The 15,804-nt window shown below is 42.0% G+C and overlaps 1 protein-coding gene across 2 annotated transcripts in view; it reads right to left on the reverse strand.

Annotated features, from left to right (window-relative positions):
• SCAPER (S-phase cyclin A associated protein in the ER) overlaps nt 1–15,804 on the reverse strand; it is a 3,246,499-nt gene that overhangs the window by 538,552 nt on the left and 2,692,143 nt on the right. For both annotated transcript variants that reach the window (XM_078685236.1, XM_078685237.1), the window contains exon 28: nt 5,297–5,534. In XM_078685236.1, coding sequence (XP_078541362.1) covers nt 5,297–5,534 — 238 coding nt within the window. The remainder of the gene's footprint in view (nt 1–5,296; nt 5,535–15,804) is intronic.

Here is a 15,804-nt window from a genome sequence, read left to right on the forward strand (position 1 = left end):
ACACATTCCCTTCTGCTGGGGTCCCTAAATCCCTAGAGCCGGCTTTCCTCAAACACATCGCAAAGACATCCAGAGAAGCAGCCAGAAGTGAAACATGTATTGCACAATTTGTAGCATTACCATCTTGCTTAATTGACAGAGAAAAAAAGAACTAGACAGCAGTAGTGCAGGCTTTTCACACAAATACAGTTGCAGGAGCACAAATGTACAAAGAAAAGCCCACTTTTGGGATCTCCACTGCAGAGAAGATGTATAAAATGTAGGTCTGACGTAACCTTCCAGGTGAGTGATATTTATTGTTGGCGTTCTTGGTGCTATTGTGTTGAGCCAACCTCTGGAGTATGAAAGGGCTGGAGGCAGCTGTCCTATTCGTGCTGGAATAGCCTTTTACCATGTCCTATTCTTGGTTCTTTGAGGTATAATCCCTATCAGGATAGTAGGTGGCGTTTGTTGTTTGGAGACAGAGGTTCAGTTAGTACTGCAGTCATAGCCTTTTGCCATGTCATATTCTTTGTTTCTTTCAGGTGTGACTCCCATCTAGTTGGCAGGCGGTGTGGGTGTCCTGTTGTTTTGTCCACAAAAGGCTGATTAGGGCATAGTGTGAAGCCTTCAGTTCCTTGTGTCTTAGTGTTTCATCTCTGGGCAGGATAATCCCAGGGTTTAAATAAGGGAGTGAAACCACAAATCAGTGTGCAGGACTTTTCACTGAACCCTGGTAGGCAACAGAAATAATGCAGGGTGTAGCCTTGGACGGTGTCATGTATGTGCATGTAACTTGCATGATCGAGGTAACTATTAGCGGCGATACTACGTTCTTGGACCTCTTTCAAGTGCTCGTCGTCCTTTCTCCCCCCTCCCCCAGGGGCGGCAGTCTGAGGGATAGCCCCGGGCGCCACAAGCTCTAGCTACGCCCCTGAGGAACCTCCCACTGTTTCATAAAACACTCTTGTAACTTTGATGTCACCAGACACCGAACAGATGTCACTTCCGGCAGCCCCTGTAACCATCTCTCAAGGACCCTGTGATAGAGCTTTCAGTTTCTTGTTTTACTCCTACATGAACGCAGACTTACTTTATTTTCTTATGAAACGCTAACCACACCTAAGTAGGTTTGATAGCGCTGTACTTAGGAACGGTGTGAGAACAGGCAAAGTGAGGCACGCGTTGAGTGCCAACATCATAAAACAGGGGGCTGTGCGGCCAGGTATGAACGGGGCGTGTAGTGCACTGAGTGCACGCCCAGGTGACCAGGGGTGTGTGAGTGTGCAGTGGGAGACAGCGAGTTTAGCATCGTCACGCAGGGACACATAGCAGCAGAGCAGGCAAACAGCAGCCAGTAAGCAACAGAAGGAAGGGAGGGCTGGATATTAGGGTTAAGTGACTGGAGTGGAGGAGGCTTTCAGCGGGGCTGGGGCGGAGAGAGCAGAACAGCCCTAGGGACTAAACTAGGGACAGCGCGGAAAATATGCTAAGTCGTATGTTAGATTCATTTTACGTTTAGAAAGAGCACGAGCAATTCATGGCAAAAAACTGGAGGATCACTGGTGAACTAAAAAATAAAAATATAAACAATACTAGTGCTAACTGGGGGTCTCCGGGTGGAGGGGCGTTTACTGACCGACAAACGACAGGGAAGCTATCTGCGCCCCCATAAAAGGGGGGCTGCCAAGAAGCAAAGGCGGGCCCTGCAGACTCACCCCAGGCAGTTCTGACCTCCCCCAGAGAGCTGGTTTAGTTGATCATCGTCACAAGCCCTCCTGAGGGCCCATCCGTGGACCCCAACTGGCAAAGGTCTCTAAACCTTCAATTTGTATAAAATTCAAGAAGGGAGGGGTGAGGGGCGGTACCCACGGCGGAGAGCATAGACCTGTCCTCCTTAGCGCTGCCACACCAGAATTTAGTCTAGAGATTATCCATCCGCTGAATCCCTGAAGCAGACATATATTATTAACTCTGCAAGAAACAGGTGCCAATGCTTGTTTACGTCCTATTCACTTTCTTACTATTCATCACCCGATAAAAAATAATCCTATACAAAGTACCTTCAAGTTCAGTCCGGCGCGTTGCGGCCTTTGGTGTTAACATAAACAAGCCCTCGAGCTTCCGGAGGCCTTTGGTTGTTACACGTCTGACACTCTGCTGTTCATCTTACTGAGGTCGACAATAGTGGCATCGATTCGTCACATAGTAATACCTGGCACTATGATGCCAAGTTTATATATTTTTTTAAAGGTAAAAGAAAGCGCGGTGTCCCTGAAGCGGATGCAGTATTCTTACTAAAAGTATATATTTTTTAAAGCGTCGCCATTGTACTGTGGAGGTAGGGGGCAGCCATTTTTAAAGTTAGAGCGGCATAGAGCTTCATACAAAGCGGACGCCATTGACCTGTGTGGGCGCGCTGCATATACAACAAAAAGCAGACTCCATTGTCCCCATCAGTGACAATAACAAAAATAGTGCTCACCCACTAGATAAAGCCGACCATGTAACATGCCAAGTAAAAGGTCCACTCCTTATAGGCGGTAACAAATGGAGACAAGGTGGTACCAAGGAGGGACTAAAAAGCCTCATAATGAATCGGCAGCCAGCGCTTACGAAGGATAATGACACAAGCCAATTAAAATTATGGGCAGAGAGTGGGCGGGGCTTCCACTGCATACTCTATTACAGCATGCCTTGCAGAGTGAGCAGGACATGTGCGCTGCCCTTAGGCTCGACCTAAAAAGCAACTGTATATTGGATTGGAACCAGTGACTATGATGTGACTGTACTGGTTGCCATCTTGGAGTTATATCATGCCATCCACAGCATCAGGCCCCTAGCTGCCAACCCATCTTTCTCAGTCTGCAGGAGAAACCCAGACGCTTCAAACACTTTGCTCTGGGAAACTTCATGTGAGTGGCCCAATCGATCTATCCTGTGCCGATCCTGACACGCAATAGACCGTCAGGCCTCTTAAGAAAAAACCCAGACAATGTATTAATCCCTCCCCCCCCCCCCCCAAGACTTAAGAGGCACAGATCCTTGTCAAGATCCGATATGGTTCGTGTATTATGGTGCAATAAATCATCTTACTCTTTGACAACATTCTTAGTGCTTCCATCTTATCAGGGACCAGGAAAATCCTCTATAAAAGCTTCACACTGGTACAGTAATAACACATATACTCTGATAGTTATACCTATGTTGCATCGCAAAGAAAGCAGCATAGCTTATTTACACTGCATGGTTCTCGGGACAAATCTTAAGCATACACTGTTACACAGGGAAATATTTTCACACCATTTATACATGCACATGTTATCCACATTCCCACAAGTGACGTGACGTAATGTTACCGAATTCTGTCATCATAACAAGAGTCTCACACCCTCCCTCTCTTGGGGGGACCTAACCGAGAAGTTCACTATGCCTACGCCATGAGAGCCTACTAGCGAAGGGTCAGTCTCTCTACCAGAGGAAAACCACAATCTAATGGTCAATCCAAGCAAAGGGCTTTCCGAAAAGCATGATACAAATAGGACAGCTGTGAGTCGACCTCATGAGCAGGTATACCCTTGGCAATGAAGCCAAATACAACATGGGACCCTACATTTGCCCACCTCGGCTGGTAGCCTCCCGAGTGGTGACTCGCAGCTATGTCTCTTCTTCCTTCGAACCTAGAGCTTGTTGAGGACACTCGTCTCTGGCACAGGTACTGCAATGGGAATAGTGCAGCAGTGGCACATAACTGGCTCTATGCCAGGCCATTCAGCTCTTGAGTCCCAATGGCACAGCTGATCGTCTAAGAGGAGGTCTGCTCATGTCTAGTGTCCTCCAAAAAGGACATCTCCTCTGCTCCCTGCCGTCCAGGCTGGACGCAGCAGAATCAAGGTCAGCAAAACTGCCCGGTGGTGTACATACACTCTGCGAGCCACTTGCAGTCAGGTGTTCCTGAACTCAACTGTCTGGAAACTTCAGAAATTGCACACACGTTTTCACTTGTAATTTGCTTGCAGGTATACACTAAGCAGATCAGTGCAGGTACAATAACAGACACCAATCACACCTGAACCTCCTCCGCGTCCTTTCAGCAGTGGCTCACCTATGGCTTTGCAGACCAGTGCACCTGCTGCAGTCACTCTCTGAATACTTCACACAGAAAGCACAGAATACAGCTCTACATATATAAAGAATGCATACAATCCTCTGGCAATAGTGACAACACGCACGCTTTCAGTTGCAATACTCTACTGGCCTCAATATTTTACCACAACCATCCATACAAGACTCACGGATACTACACAGGTAAAGGAATATGTGACTGTGCAATGCAGGTAGTACGTTAGCTTCTAGAATCAATCAGCATAAATGTTTCTGCCATAGACTATGGCCTTAATTTTGATAAGTAGCATTTTTTTCAATGCCTACAAAGGCTATTTCATTGCAGTGCTGGATTACTCTAGGGCAGACTGGGGTTAGCATACAGAATGGCCCCGCTTCATTGAAAGAAATGACTCCAAGAATGAGAGTAAATGATTTCAGTAGCTAGAAATAAGTGAATGCAAGTCATTCCCTAATACACTTGTGATTCCAAGAGCACATATAGCTGGGATAAATGTATATTAAGGAACTGGAAACATAAAATTGATCTGTCAGCGAATACTTTGATTTATGACTTGTCTCACTAAGCTATTCTGGAACAGGTGAAAATGAATTCCGACCAATATGCGCATAAAGGCCACTTTAGTCACTAGGGCGACATCCTTTTCAGTTAGAAAATATCATTGTCAATTACAGAACGTTAAATTGTACACATTTTCCTTAAAGAGGCACACATTGAATATTTCATTAAGAGCAACGCTTATCTAAGTTACGCGATTATTACCTCTTTTTATTTATATGTAGGGGGTGGGGCAATCGTAGCTACACTTCTTTATTACCTTACTTGGCAACTTTGTATGCTACTATGAGTTTACCACCTTGTTCTGCGTCACCAGGACACCATGTTTCCAGTACTGGGCAATTCTATTTCGAATCATTATCAGGTGGGTCAGTTTAATTGGTTTAATGGGAGTACCCCTGACTACAAATTCTAGTACACATTTGATTGTGAAACGAAACCCCAGGACTGGATTATGGTGTCCTGACAGCATGTTTCTAGATGGAAAACCTACAACTCATATGAAAACGGAATTTATTCATTATGCAAATTATTAGATTTTGAAATTAAATTAAATGAAGAGGGAAAAACTTCCCCGCGCAAATGCAGCACACAATAACCCAACATTAAAGACGGTAACTGCAGACCGCTTACCTGAAAAGCACTCAGGTCAAGAACAGCAAAACTGTTGAGGAAGCGCAGGCTCTCCACAGCAACCTGGACTGTGTTCTCGGAGTAGCTTTCATTGGGACTGGCTATGTTGGGATCCAACGCTGGACCATGCAGCAGGATGCAGTAAAGCATGTGCAGGACTCCCACAAGGTCAGTCGACTGAAGAGCTGCAGCCAGACCAGTGGGCTCTGGGCGAGTATTGTCAAATATGCCACCGGATCTAACAAAAAACATGGATTTTATGATTCATGTATTTACGAAAACTCGCATTCATATCGAAACAAATTCTCCAGGTCTTGATATATTTACTAGACTAATAAAATAATCTGCAATGTCTGAATAAATGGAAGAGTTACTTACTTTAGGTAACTGGCTTGTTGATCTTCCCACGGAGCCCATACCTTGTAAAAACTCCCTAGACGCCAGATTGCATCTGGAACATTTCAGAGGTACCTCTCATTTGCCCCACTGAGCACACATGTGATTCCATCCACAGTCTGAGATATCACCACCAGACACGAGCTAAGCTAGCCATGTCAATTTCAGCATTTTTCCTACTTCACCGAGGTGAGAACAACACGGAGCACTACCAATTAGAATTTTTTTTAACAAGGATGGTCACCCTCATCAGAGAAGTAGAGGAATCTGCGGGAAGAATGCTACTAATGGTAAGTAGATTTTTATTTTCCTGGATTGTGCAGGAGAAGGTTCTGATTTCAAGTTTCAACCCAATAGATGTTGGAGAATTACCCTCCAAATGGTGCTCAAAAGCGATGCATCCTCACAATCCTCATCTGTCCCCAGTCTGGTCTGAATTACTCCCTGCGGCCGCATCCAAACTGAGACAGTAATGCTTAGCAAACGTGCATTTTTTGATAACTGGTTAATGTTGTGATGAGGATGTTGTGCGAGGAGGAGGAGCCAAAGCCGCGGTCACAGCCCGCCACCGCCGTAAAGCCACAAAACTTTCAGAAAATCGCCCAGTATTTGCCTTACTACCTGCGGGGGCTCACAGGCCCCCCGCGGAAGCGGAGGGCTGCCATCACCACTGAGGTTCTGTGAATTCTGAACCCATGGGTTCCATTTTGTGTATGGCAGCCATTTTGTGGTTGCCCTCACATAGGCCATGATTGAGGCTGAAACTAGTCTTTTAAGGACATGTAGACCTTAGCTTGAGTTCATGCTGACTCCTGTTTGACCTGAGTGAACTGACCCTGTTACCTGAAGCTGACCTTGTTAAACCAGTTCCTGCCCTTTAGCTGATCAAGATTGAAGATCAAAGCACAGGACATTGTAGAGTTTGGTATGCACACACACACCCCTTATACTGCTTCTTATCTGTTTTCTGTTCCTTCTTTTATGGTCTGTTTATGATATGGGTTGTGGTCCTTTTATTATGGGTTTGACCCGGCTTGTATAAGAAGGAATGTTAGGTATTTTGCATGCTTGCAAAAGCTAGGACTGCCCCTTACTTGTATGCTGAAGTTTGCATATAAAAGGCCTCTGTTTTCTGTATTCTTCAGACTACCTCATTCAGTTGCTACGGCTCACTTATTAAATTTAATAAAGATGTCTTTTCATATTTTCAGCTTCTGTGCCAAGTTCTTTTTTTATTAGTAAGTATTCCCTGAGAATGAAGATTTCAGTTCTTCAAATGGCGCAGCCAACGTGGGCTTCATCAGAGAAGTGACTTTCTGTGGTAGTGATCTTGTCAGAAGACTGAAATCTACTGAGGAGAACAGGACGGGACTCTACTACTCTGTGCACAGCAATTCTGGAGATTCTCTGTTTCTGCAGCCCAGTATATTTCTGCTCTTCCTGATTTTAATCCTCCACATGATGTCACTCCTGACTGAGAACCTTTGTGGCGTGAGTATTCTAATAAAGACCCTTAGGTCATGTAGAACTTGACAGTTAGAATTTGGATAACCTTTTGATTAGTAAGAATAAGAAGTACAAGTGGGTCGCTCCCACGACTTTGTTTGGTTTCTTGGTTTTGATTTGGTTGTTGCAATTACCAAAGCCGAGGGGTTGGTTTCTTGGTTTTGATTTGGTTGCTGCAATAACCAAAGCCGAGGGGCTCGTATATTTGCGAGTGTATTGGTAGAGATAACCCCTTGAAGTTTGAAGCTAGATTAGTGAGCTATAAGATGCCTGGTCTTAGCAAATTTAGTACTGTAGCTTTGGAACTTTGGAATTTGTGTTGGCCAACTTTGGATTTGTACAGCTTTGTATATGCGAATTGTAATTTGTGTAGGCAGGTAATGAGGAGATATTTCTCCATTTGGTTTAGTTGAACGGTGCACGTACGAAAAGTACCTTAAACACCACTTTGATTATAATACTTGCGTATTCCGCAGTATTTTTTAGCATGCCTGTTCTCAAGCTCACATGGAAAAATTTGCTGCTTTTTTGGAAGGTACCATAGTGTGATGTGAAGTAAAGTAGCCGGCCCCCCTAGCGGGAAATATCTAAATAGGTTTAGATTTACAAACATATTCCTTCCTTGGTGATTTTGTATCCCCAGGGAATTAAAATATGGACATAATACATTCAACGATCCTTTGTTCTGTGCAATTTTATGAATGAAGATATGCAGAGCGATTTTTGGTGTTCTGCGAGCCAAAGCTAGTGAATTGAGTGTATTTTCGCTTCTTGGATGTACATCAGTCTGTTGGGCTGTTTTTGCAGTCTTTTGGAACACTATTGAGAAGTGTTTCTTGTAAATATGACTTACAACTAGTATTTGCAAATGGTTTGGTTTAAGTACAGTCTGTGGGCTGTCCTTGGTTTCTGTCCTGAGTATTGAGTTATGGGTTAAATGTGTGTTTAAATGTCTATGTGGTTTTCCCATTAGTGCAACTTCTGTAAGTAAATTGCGATGGCGCTATTTATGAAATGCATGGCTAAAAGCTCGCCGTATTGTGTGTCCTGAGTGTTTCACCCCTTTCTGTTTATGTCTGAAATGAGCTCAAATGTGTGTTTGTGGTTTTTTATGTTTTCAGTCTATTAAGCAAAATTTCTAAATGCTTAAAAAAAATAAAATTAAAATTCACATTCACTAGGAATAAAAAGGCCCCCAAAAATGAATGGTGTATTTTTGTAGAAAAACCAACTTATTTCATTTCTTCATTATTTTGTATTGCAGGAAGACATTTCAATTAAGGGTTTCCTCTCTTTAAGCATACGCATAATTCTTGGCTCTGTTGCTAAATAAAAATTGTCCTTTTTAGAAAGAAAAATGTAGCGCCAAATTTTGTCATGTTTCAAGTTAGGCTTCTGTGCTTAGGCTTATAAATGAATGCGTCTAAAATGATAGGCAAGGGTTGCAGCTTGCTTTTATATGTGAAATTAGCCAAAATGATTGGGTATATTAAAAATAATTATTAATTATGAAAAATAATAATTAAAAATAAGTGCTACAAAATTCGTTTTTTACTATTCATGAAGCTTAATGCTCATACTGTGACCTCCTAGCATTATAATTTGATTTGAGTTGTGTTGCACTGCATAATGAGGACATTAGCATATGACATCTTACCTAGCGCAGGCTTAAAAAACTCATTTTTCTAAGGATTTACATGGGATATGTCTAATGTCCAATCTCTGTAATTTGTAAAGAACATTCTGAGGATGATTAATATGTATCACAAGTATAGGATATTTATTTTTAAGTGTCCCAAACATCAAAGTCGAATTTGGGTAAAATAGACCATTTAAAACAGCATTCTTGCCATTTATGATAGCTTTAAAGTGTTTTAGGCTTCAGTAAATGCATACATTTAGGTATAATACAAATTTGCAGACTGTCCCCATTTGGGGTTTGCTTTTAAATGACCCAGTGAGATCCATTTAAGGTTGATGAAATGAGTACCATTGCAATAAGCATTTGTTCTAAAAACTGGTATGTGTGTTATTAGGTTCTGTGAATTATTCACAGTAAATGCTGTTTAATAATCTGAGAATGGAGATCATTTTTAGCGCCTGAAAAAGAGAAAATATTTTTCAAAATAGTGAATTATTGCAGGTTAGGAGGAATTGGGAAGGCTTTTTGCCTTTGTCAGCCTCAGAATGAGCAGAGGGTGGGGGCTAGAAGAAGCTGCAGCTGGCTCAAGTCGCGCTGAGATGCTATCTTTGGTTTCCCTGTAAACAATGGAAGGAGGCTGTCATGTTGACATTTGTAACCTTTTAAATTAGGGACTTGTCTCTGTAAAATGCAGAATGACCTTGCTAAATAGGCCTCTAAAAGGTAGGGTTTCTGGTTTCTCCACAAAATTAAAGAACTTAATTCCAAAGGAAAAATATGAAACAGGTTTCTTTGAAAGTCCCAACACATGCTAAATGCTCTGCAGAAATTATATATTTGTATCTCTGCCTCTAAAAAAATAATGTCTGCTAGTTGCTTTTATTTGACCGAAAATGATGCATTGTATTAAGTCTTAGACAGAAAATAACATGAAGCTTTTTATTGAAATTTTGAAGGCTACATGCCTAAGTGAGAACGAATTGTGGCCCAAAGATAACATGGAGTGTCAGTGAAAGAATTTTACTTTTGGAAAGTTAAAATGGCTTAATGTTGCAAGGTGACTGACAAGATGGTAACAGTTAAGTAATGGAAATTTATTTTTGTGTCTGTTAATGTGTATTATGTTTTGTCTTCTGATTAAAAGTTATAATTGATGTCTGTTTGTTATGAGAAATGTCTCTCTTTTGTGTGTTGTGTATTTTTTTTTGCTTCTGCCAACAGATCATTCATGGATTGTTCTGGGTGATTTTAAGGCTGACAAGACACGTGAGTTTGGTTGGTTAAAAAGGGATGTGTTGTTGCGTAGCCTTTGGGAAGAAATGTTTACGTGTTTTTTTTTAATGTTTGTGTATTTGGTCCTATCATGAATTGTTCCTGCGGGTCCTGTGTGTCAGAAGAGACATAGTGGGTTGTATTTGACAGCCAAATGTCCACTAAATGGTGATTTGCTGTCAAAAGGAGGGTGAGGATTTTAAACCTGACAAATTAAGAAGGCCTCAATAGTGGGTTTTGGGCTGCAGGTTCACAGTGCATAAAGTACAGGACTTGAAGTGGGTGCGTCACCGCTCATTTACATATGTTATTGTCTTGCCTATGTTTTTGTGCTTGATATACAGCAAGTATATCTGATGGCTTGACATGTGCGTTTTGTGCGTTTTTTGTGTGCATGTTTTTTGTTTTATGTTGCTGCTTTTAATACTATTATAAGTTTACCTGTGTTGTGAAGGGATATACATGACGATGTGTATCCTGCAAACAGTTGGGTAGATTTGCTTTGACACTAAATTTCACAGAAAAACAGACAACACTTCATCAGTGTATGTCAAATTTGGCTTTAATGGTATTTGAAGGAAAATAAAAAAGAGATATACAGAATCAAAGTGTGTCACATTCTGTTAGTCACGTACTGCCCTTCCCCTTAAGGAACAGGCAGCCCTAAAATTATGTATCCTGAATTGGAAGTAAGGATAAATTATAGATCTGTGACTTTTGTGCATGGTGACCTAATTTTTATATTACATTAGTCAGTTTTGTTCTGCTTCCTAAATAGTGTATGGCCTTGTACCATAAAGGAAACAAGGTTTAATTTTTTTTCCCTGAAAAAGGAACTGGAACATTAGCTGAGATTACCGTATATGGTGTAGAGGCCAGCGGTAGAGCTGACTATGATGAACTATTTGGATTTTTACGTATCACCCCCACTCTTGGTGTTGTGTCACATGCCTCACCCAAGTAATTTCTTTTTCTTCCTATAGATTTTTCTTTCGTCACTTCTCCCCTGATGATGGGGATGTTAGCTGTGTCCTAGTCCCATTTTCCCTTTTCCATATTCCTTTCACCAGTTAGCCTTCTTTTATTATTATTATTGTATTAGGTTCACACTTACAGATTGCAGTAATGTACCAGAGACCCCCTATATTATGTATAATTCCCTTTTGTATGACTAGACTGTTTTTTAAGAATTTTCTTTAGGCCTAACTCGATGTTTTTCAGTCTAACCGTCATGGTAGTAATGGACTGGTTAACTGACTCAATGCTATTATAAGACAAGTTTCCACATTTTGATTATTAGCCTGTGTATTGCGTAGTGCACTTGGTGCACAGTTATTAAAAGGGAGGTATCTACATGTCCCTGATAATCTATATTATGCAATTTTTCTTTTGAGATGTTCTAGATAAGAAATTTAGGAATACCCAGACTTAATCATGTCGCTATCTACCCTTAGATGGTGGAGGATATGCTCTCACACGGAAACCCAATTGAAGAGCCTAGAGGCACTGTTTTGCCTACTGCCTTTGTCTTTGTATTGCCTTTGAGAAATGACAGTGTATTCTAGACCAGAATTATTCCAAGGCATACGGCCACTCCTTTGAATATTGCAGGCCACCTGCTTGCAGTCCCCTTGTTATACAATGAACTGTTTAAAGCATCGCACTTGCTCCATCAGACGGCATTGGACATCACAGAACCAGAATTTCAGTGCAAAAGAGCGAAAGAGAAGGATTCCAGTTATTTTAAGTTTTTAGTTTCTCACCTGTCATGTGCTGGTAACCTCTGACAGTAGGCAGTCCATTGAGCCCCTTGGCCTGAGTTTTGGCCACACCCCCCTTTTCTTTGCTCCAACGGAAAGGCAGTGCACCAGAGGATCCAGGATTGGAAAAAGGCACTACATTGTGGTACCTATTATTAAATGAAAGAGCAGCCTGAGCGTCCTCTGACACTGAATGATGAGTGTTGGAGTCTGAGAATGGTCCCGGGTCTGCACGAGATGATTTGTGCTCATGATCAATGAAGATCATGCTATCTGTAGTGTCTGCCGCAGAGGAGAGATACTGGTGCACTGCCTTGAGACACTGAGACTTTCGAATGAGCTATGAGTGTTTGTCATGAGGGCACTCCAACGGATACTGAGAAGCACCATTTACATGAAAGGCCTGAATGAAGAGGCCCATGTGGAAGAAAACAACAAAAGAAGATTTGATGGACAATAGAAGCCTGCCAGAGAGGCTTTTGAACGGACTCTGGGCATAGTTGGTTTCAAAAGTGGTTTCCGTGCGATTGCATATAATGGGTATTAAGAGACTGATTTTTACTGTTTTGCTGGCATTGTTTTAAAGTAGTATTCTGTTTAGTAAAAGCAGAATAAAGTCTGTTCCCTGTGGAAGAGTATCCCTTTTCACCTCAGAGCATTGATGAGGATCACCACTGTTTCACCTGAACATATAATAAGTTACTGAAATGCATAGGAGCCATAAAAAAGTGTTACTAGATAATTTTAGGATTTGCTTTCTGCTTAGAGTTATGAAAAATTATAATTGTGTTTGTAATAGTGGTCATTACTTTCTCCTGTTGTCCATATGTTCTTAATAACATATTTTCTAGTGTTTTTAAGCATGATGTTGTCTCTGATGGGTGGGATTGTTTTTGCTACCCAATTGACTTCTGCACCCACCTCCCAACCTATGTCTCTTCCTACTACTTCCTCTTTGCATTCTTTTCATATCTTACCTGAACCTGAGCAGATTAGAAGGTCGGAATTTGTGAATAATTCCTTTGTACAGTTTCAGCATCAATACCAGTTAGTAATGAACACCACTAGTTGTTGGGTGTGTGGTCTTATGCCACATACTACAGATAGAGGTATTCCCTATTTGGTTCTGTCATTTAGTTACAATGGGTCTGTATGGGCATATCAGACGATGTTTATTTATGCCAACTAAGTCTATCCCTTGCGTTCCATGAAAGATAACTCGAGTAATAATGCCTTAGTGAAGGGAATAGCGGATAATATTGACATCGATTCAGATACAGACTGAGTGATTGCCTATGTAAGGGCAAAAGGAGGGTCTGAGGTTCTGTGAATTCTGAACCCATGGCTTCCATTTTGTGGTTTCTCTCACATAGGCCATGATTGAGGCTGAAACTAGTCTTTTAAGGACATGTAGACCTTAGCTTGAGTTCATGCTGACTCCTGTTTGACCTGAGTGAACTGACCCTGTTGCCTGAAGCTGACCTTGTTAAACCAGTTCCTGCCCTTTAGCTGATCAAGATTGAGGATCAAAGCACAGGACATTGTAGAGTTTGGTATGCACACACACACCCCTTATACTGCTTTTTATCTGTTTTCTGTTCCTTCTTTTATGGTCTGTTTATGATATGGGTTGTGGTCCTTTTATTATGGGTTTGTCCCGGCTTGTGTAAGAAGAAATGTTAGGTATTTTGCATGCTTGCAAAAGCTAGGACTGCCCCTTACTTGTATGCTGAAGTTTGCATATAAAAGGCCTCTGTTTTCTGTATTCTTCAGACTACCTCATTCAGTTACTACGGCTTCTGTGTGACGTGGCCTCACTTATTAAATTTAATAAAGATGTTGTTTAATAATTTCAGCTTCTGTGCCAAGTTCTTTTTTATTAGTAAGTATTCCCTGAGAATGAAGATTTCAGTTCTTCACCACCCTTGCAGGCAGTCCCGATCCCTGAGGTTGCCGGTTTCCGGGGGTCTGGAGAGCTAAGTGCGAAATGCGGTAGGTGCAGCTGGCGGAGGGGCATGCTCGAACTGCGGTGTGCTGTGACAAGGGGAAACCCTCTACACTCAGTCCATCACCTAATCACCGAATCACTTCAAGTGATTTAGAAGATTGCAGTGGAGCAGCGGAGGTGTGTGGAACCGCACAGTGAAAGAGCGAAAAGAGTGACAGCAGAGCGGAGCCTGGAGCCGAGCAGTGAGGCGGAGCGGTAGAGGGGGGCTGACGGGCCTACGGGGCATAGGAGATACTGTAAAGTCTGTTACCCCACCCCCGCCCCCGAGGCTTAGCCTTAGTTTCTGCCTTTTTTTTTTTAATCTGCTTTCTTTTTTTCTGTCCGGTTGCTTTTTGCACTCTAAGCACTCCAAGCACGTTATGCACTTTTATGCATTTTAAGGACTCCAAGACCTCCAAGACTCTCAATGCCTCTAAGACATTCAGGCCATCCTACTGCTAAGCATTCAAGCAACTAAGGACCTAGGATCCTGTCTAACCCTATTACAATTTTGCTACAAACTCGCTAAGTTCCTATCAGTCATTGGTTTCTTCAATATCTTCAACTGTAATTTGTCCTTGGTAAAAATATCTACTGGAGGTACGCAGGAGCTACAGGGTGCCTGCTGAAGAGCGGAAACTCGGCGCTCGGAGTAGCATAAGCGGCGCATCAGCGCATTAGAGCCACTTGAACCATATCTCTCTCGCTGTGCTGGTCGGTCTGATAAGGGACTTGAAATATAAGAACAAAGATATGACTGCAAAAATATTACGCTCTGGTAGATTGGTGTACACAAGAGCTTGCAAAAAAACTAGAGCTAATCCCTTAAGGAACAATTAATTGCAAACACATTTTTTGAAGAGCTTCAACACCATCCCTTCCTAAACAAGTTTAAAATCAGTAAAGGTGTTAGAGTCTGAAGACCATGTAAAGGCTAAAGTAATTCCTGGAAAACCATTGCCAATAGTAACCCTCATACAACCATCCAGAGTCAGGGGTTCATGGCCTACAGATCATCAACATTCGGACTCTAGGGTGGCTGACTCTTTGCTGGAAAATTTACCTACCCACTCCTTGGTAAATTAAATCTCTGAACCCGGAGGAGTTTTTCTACCAACCCCGAATGTGGGAGAACACATAATGGAAGACTTTAGGTTACCTGACATTAATCTAGATCAGTCTCATAAGATGCCCCATGCTCATAATCTAGAATTGTCTAGGACTCTATCAGTTTCCTCCAAGGATCATCCGGTGAAACTGCAACTGTTTAGTAGTACACCCAGTGGAACAATCTTATCAGACTCACAGGGTTCATTAACTCCTGAATTATCCCTGATTTTTCTTCCTCTAATTAACAATCAAGAGTAAAAAATGTTGATGTTGGAATCGTTACTTTGCCTAGAAAGAGGGCTGGCTTCTATCCTAACCCTAATGGAGAAATCAGTATGTAACTCCGACTCTATTTTGGATGCTGTTTTGGCTCTGACAAAGTCTATAGCCTCAGAACAAAAACTATTGCCAGTCAAAGCTAGCGTACTTCCCCCCAGAATGTCTAATTCAGGGAAGAGATGTTCCACTCCCCTTTTTTTGAAGGAAGACCCGACAAGCTAGCCTCTACTCAAATAGATTCTTTTCCACATGTTAATCAGCGGGAATATGGCATCCAGGCTGGTAAGCCTCACTTTAGTAGAAACAATAAAACCACGATGAAAGAAAACAAAGATATATTTGATAAGTTACATACTTCGACTCTTCAGAAGCTCTTAGACGCCGAGCCTTCAGCTACTGTAGTCGTACCTACGTTTCGCCTGCAAACTAATACGGAAACCACAAATCCAAATGCAATACGAAAGGTTTTCCCTATCTTCCTAAAAACTGGTGTAAATTCCTCAAAGCGGCATATAGAGGAAGGTCCTAAAGTTGGAAGCTCCTCCACGAAGGAAAA

Source organism: Lissotriton helveticus, chromosome 3_2 (genome assembly GCF_964261635.1).
Source record: "Lissotriton helveticus chromosome 3_2, aLisHel1.1, whole genome shotgun sequence".
Lineage (NCBI taxonomy): Eukaryota > Metazoa > Chordata > Amphibia > Caudata > Salamandridae > Lissotriton > Lissotriton helveticus.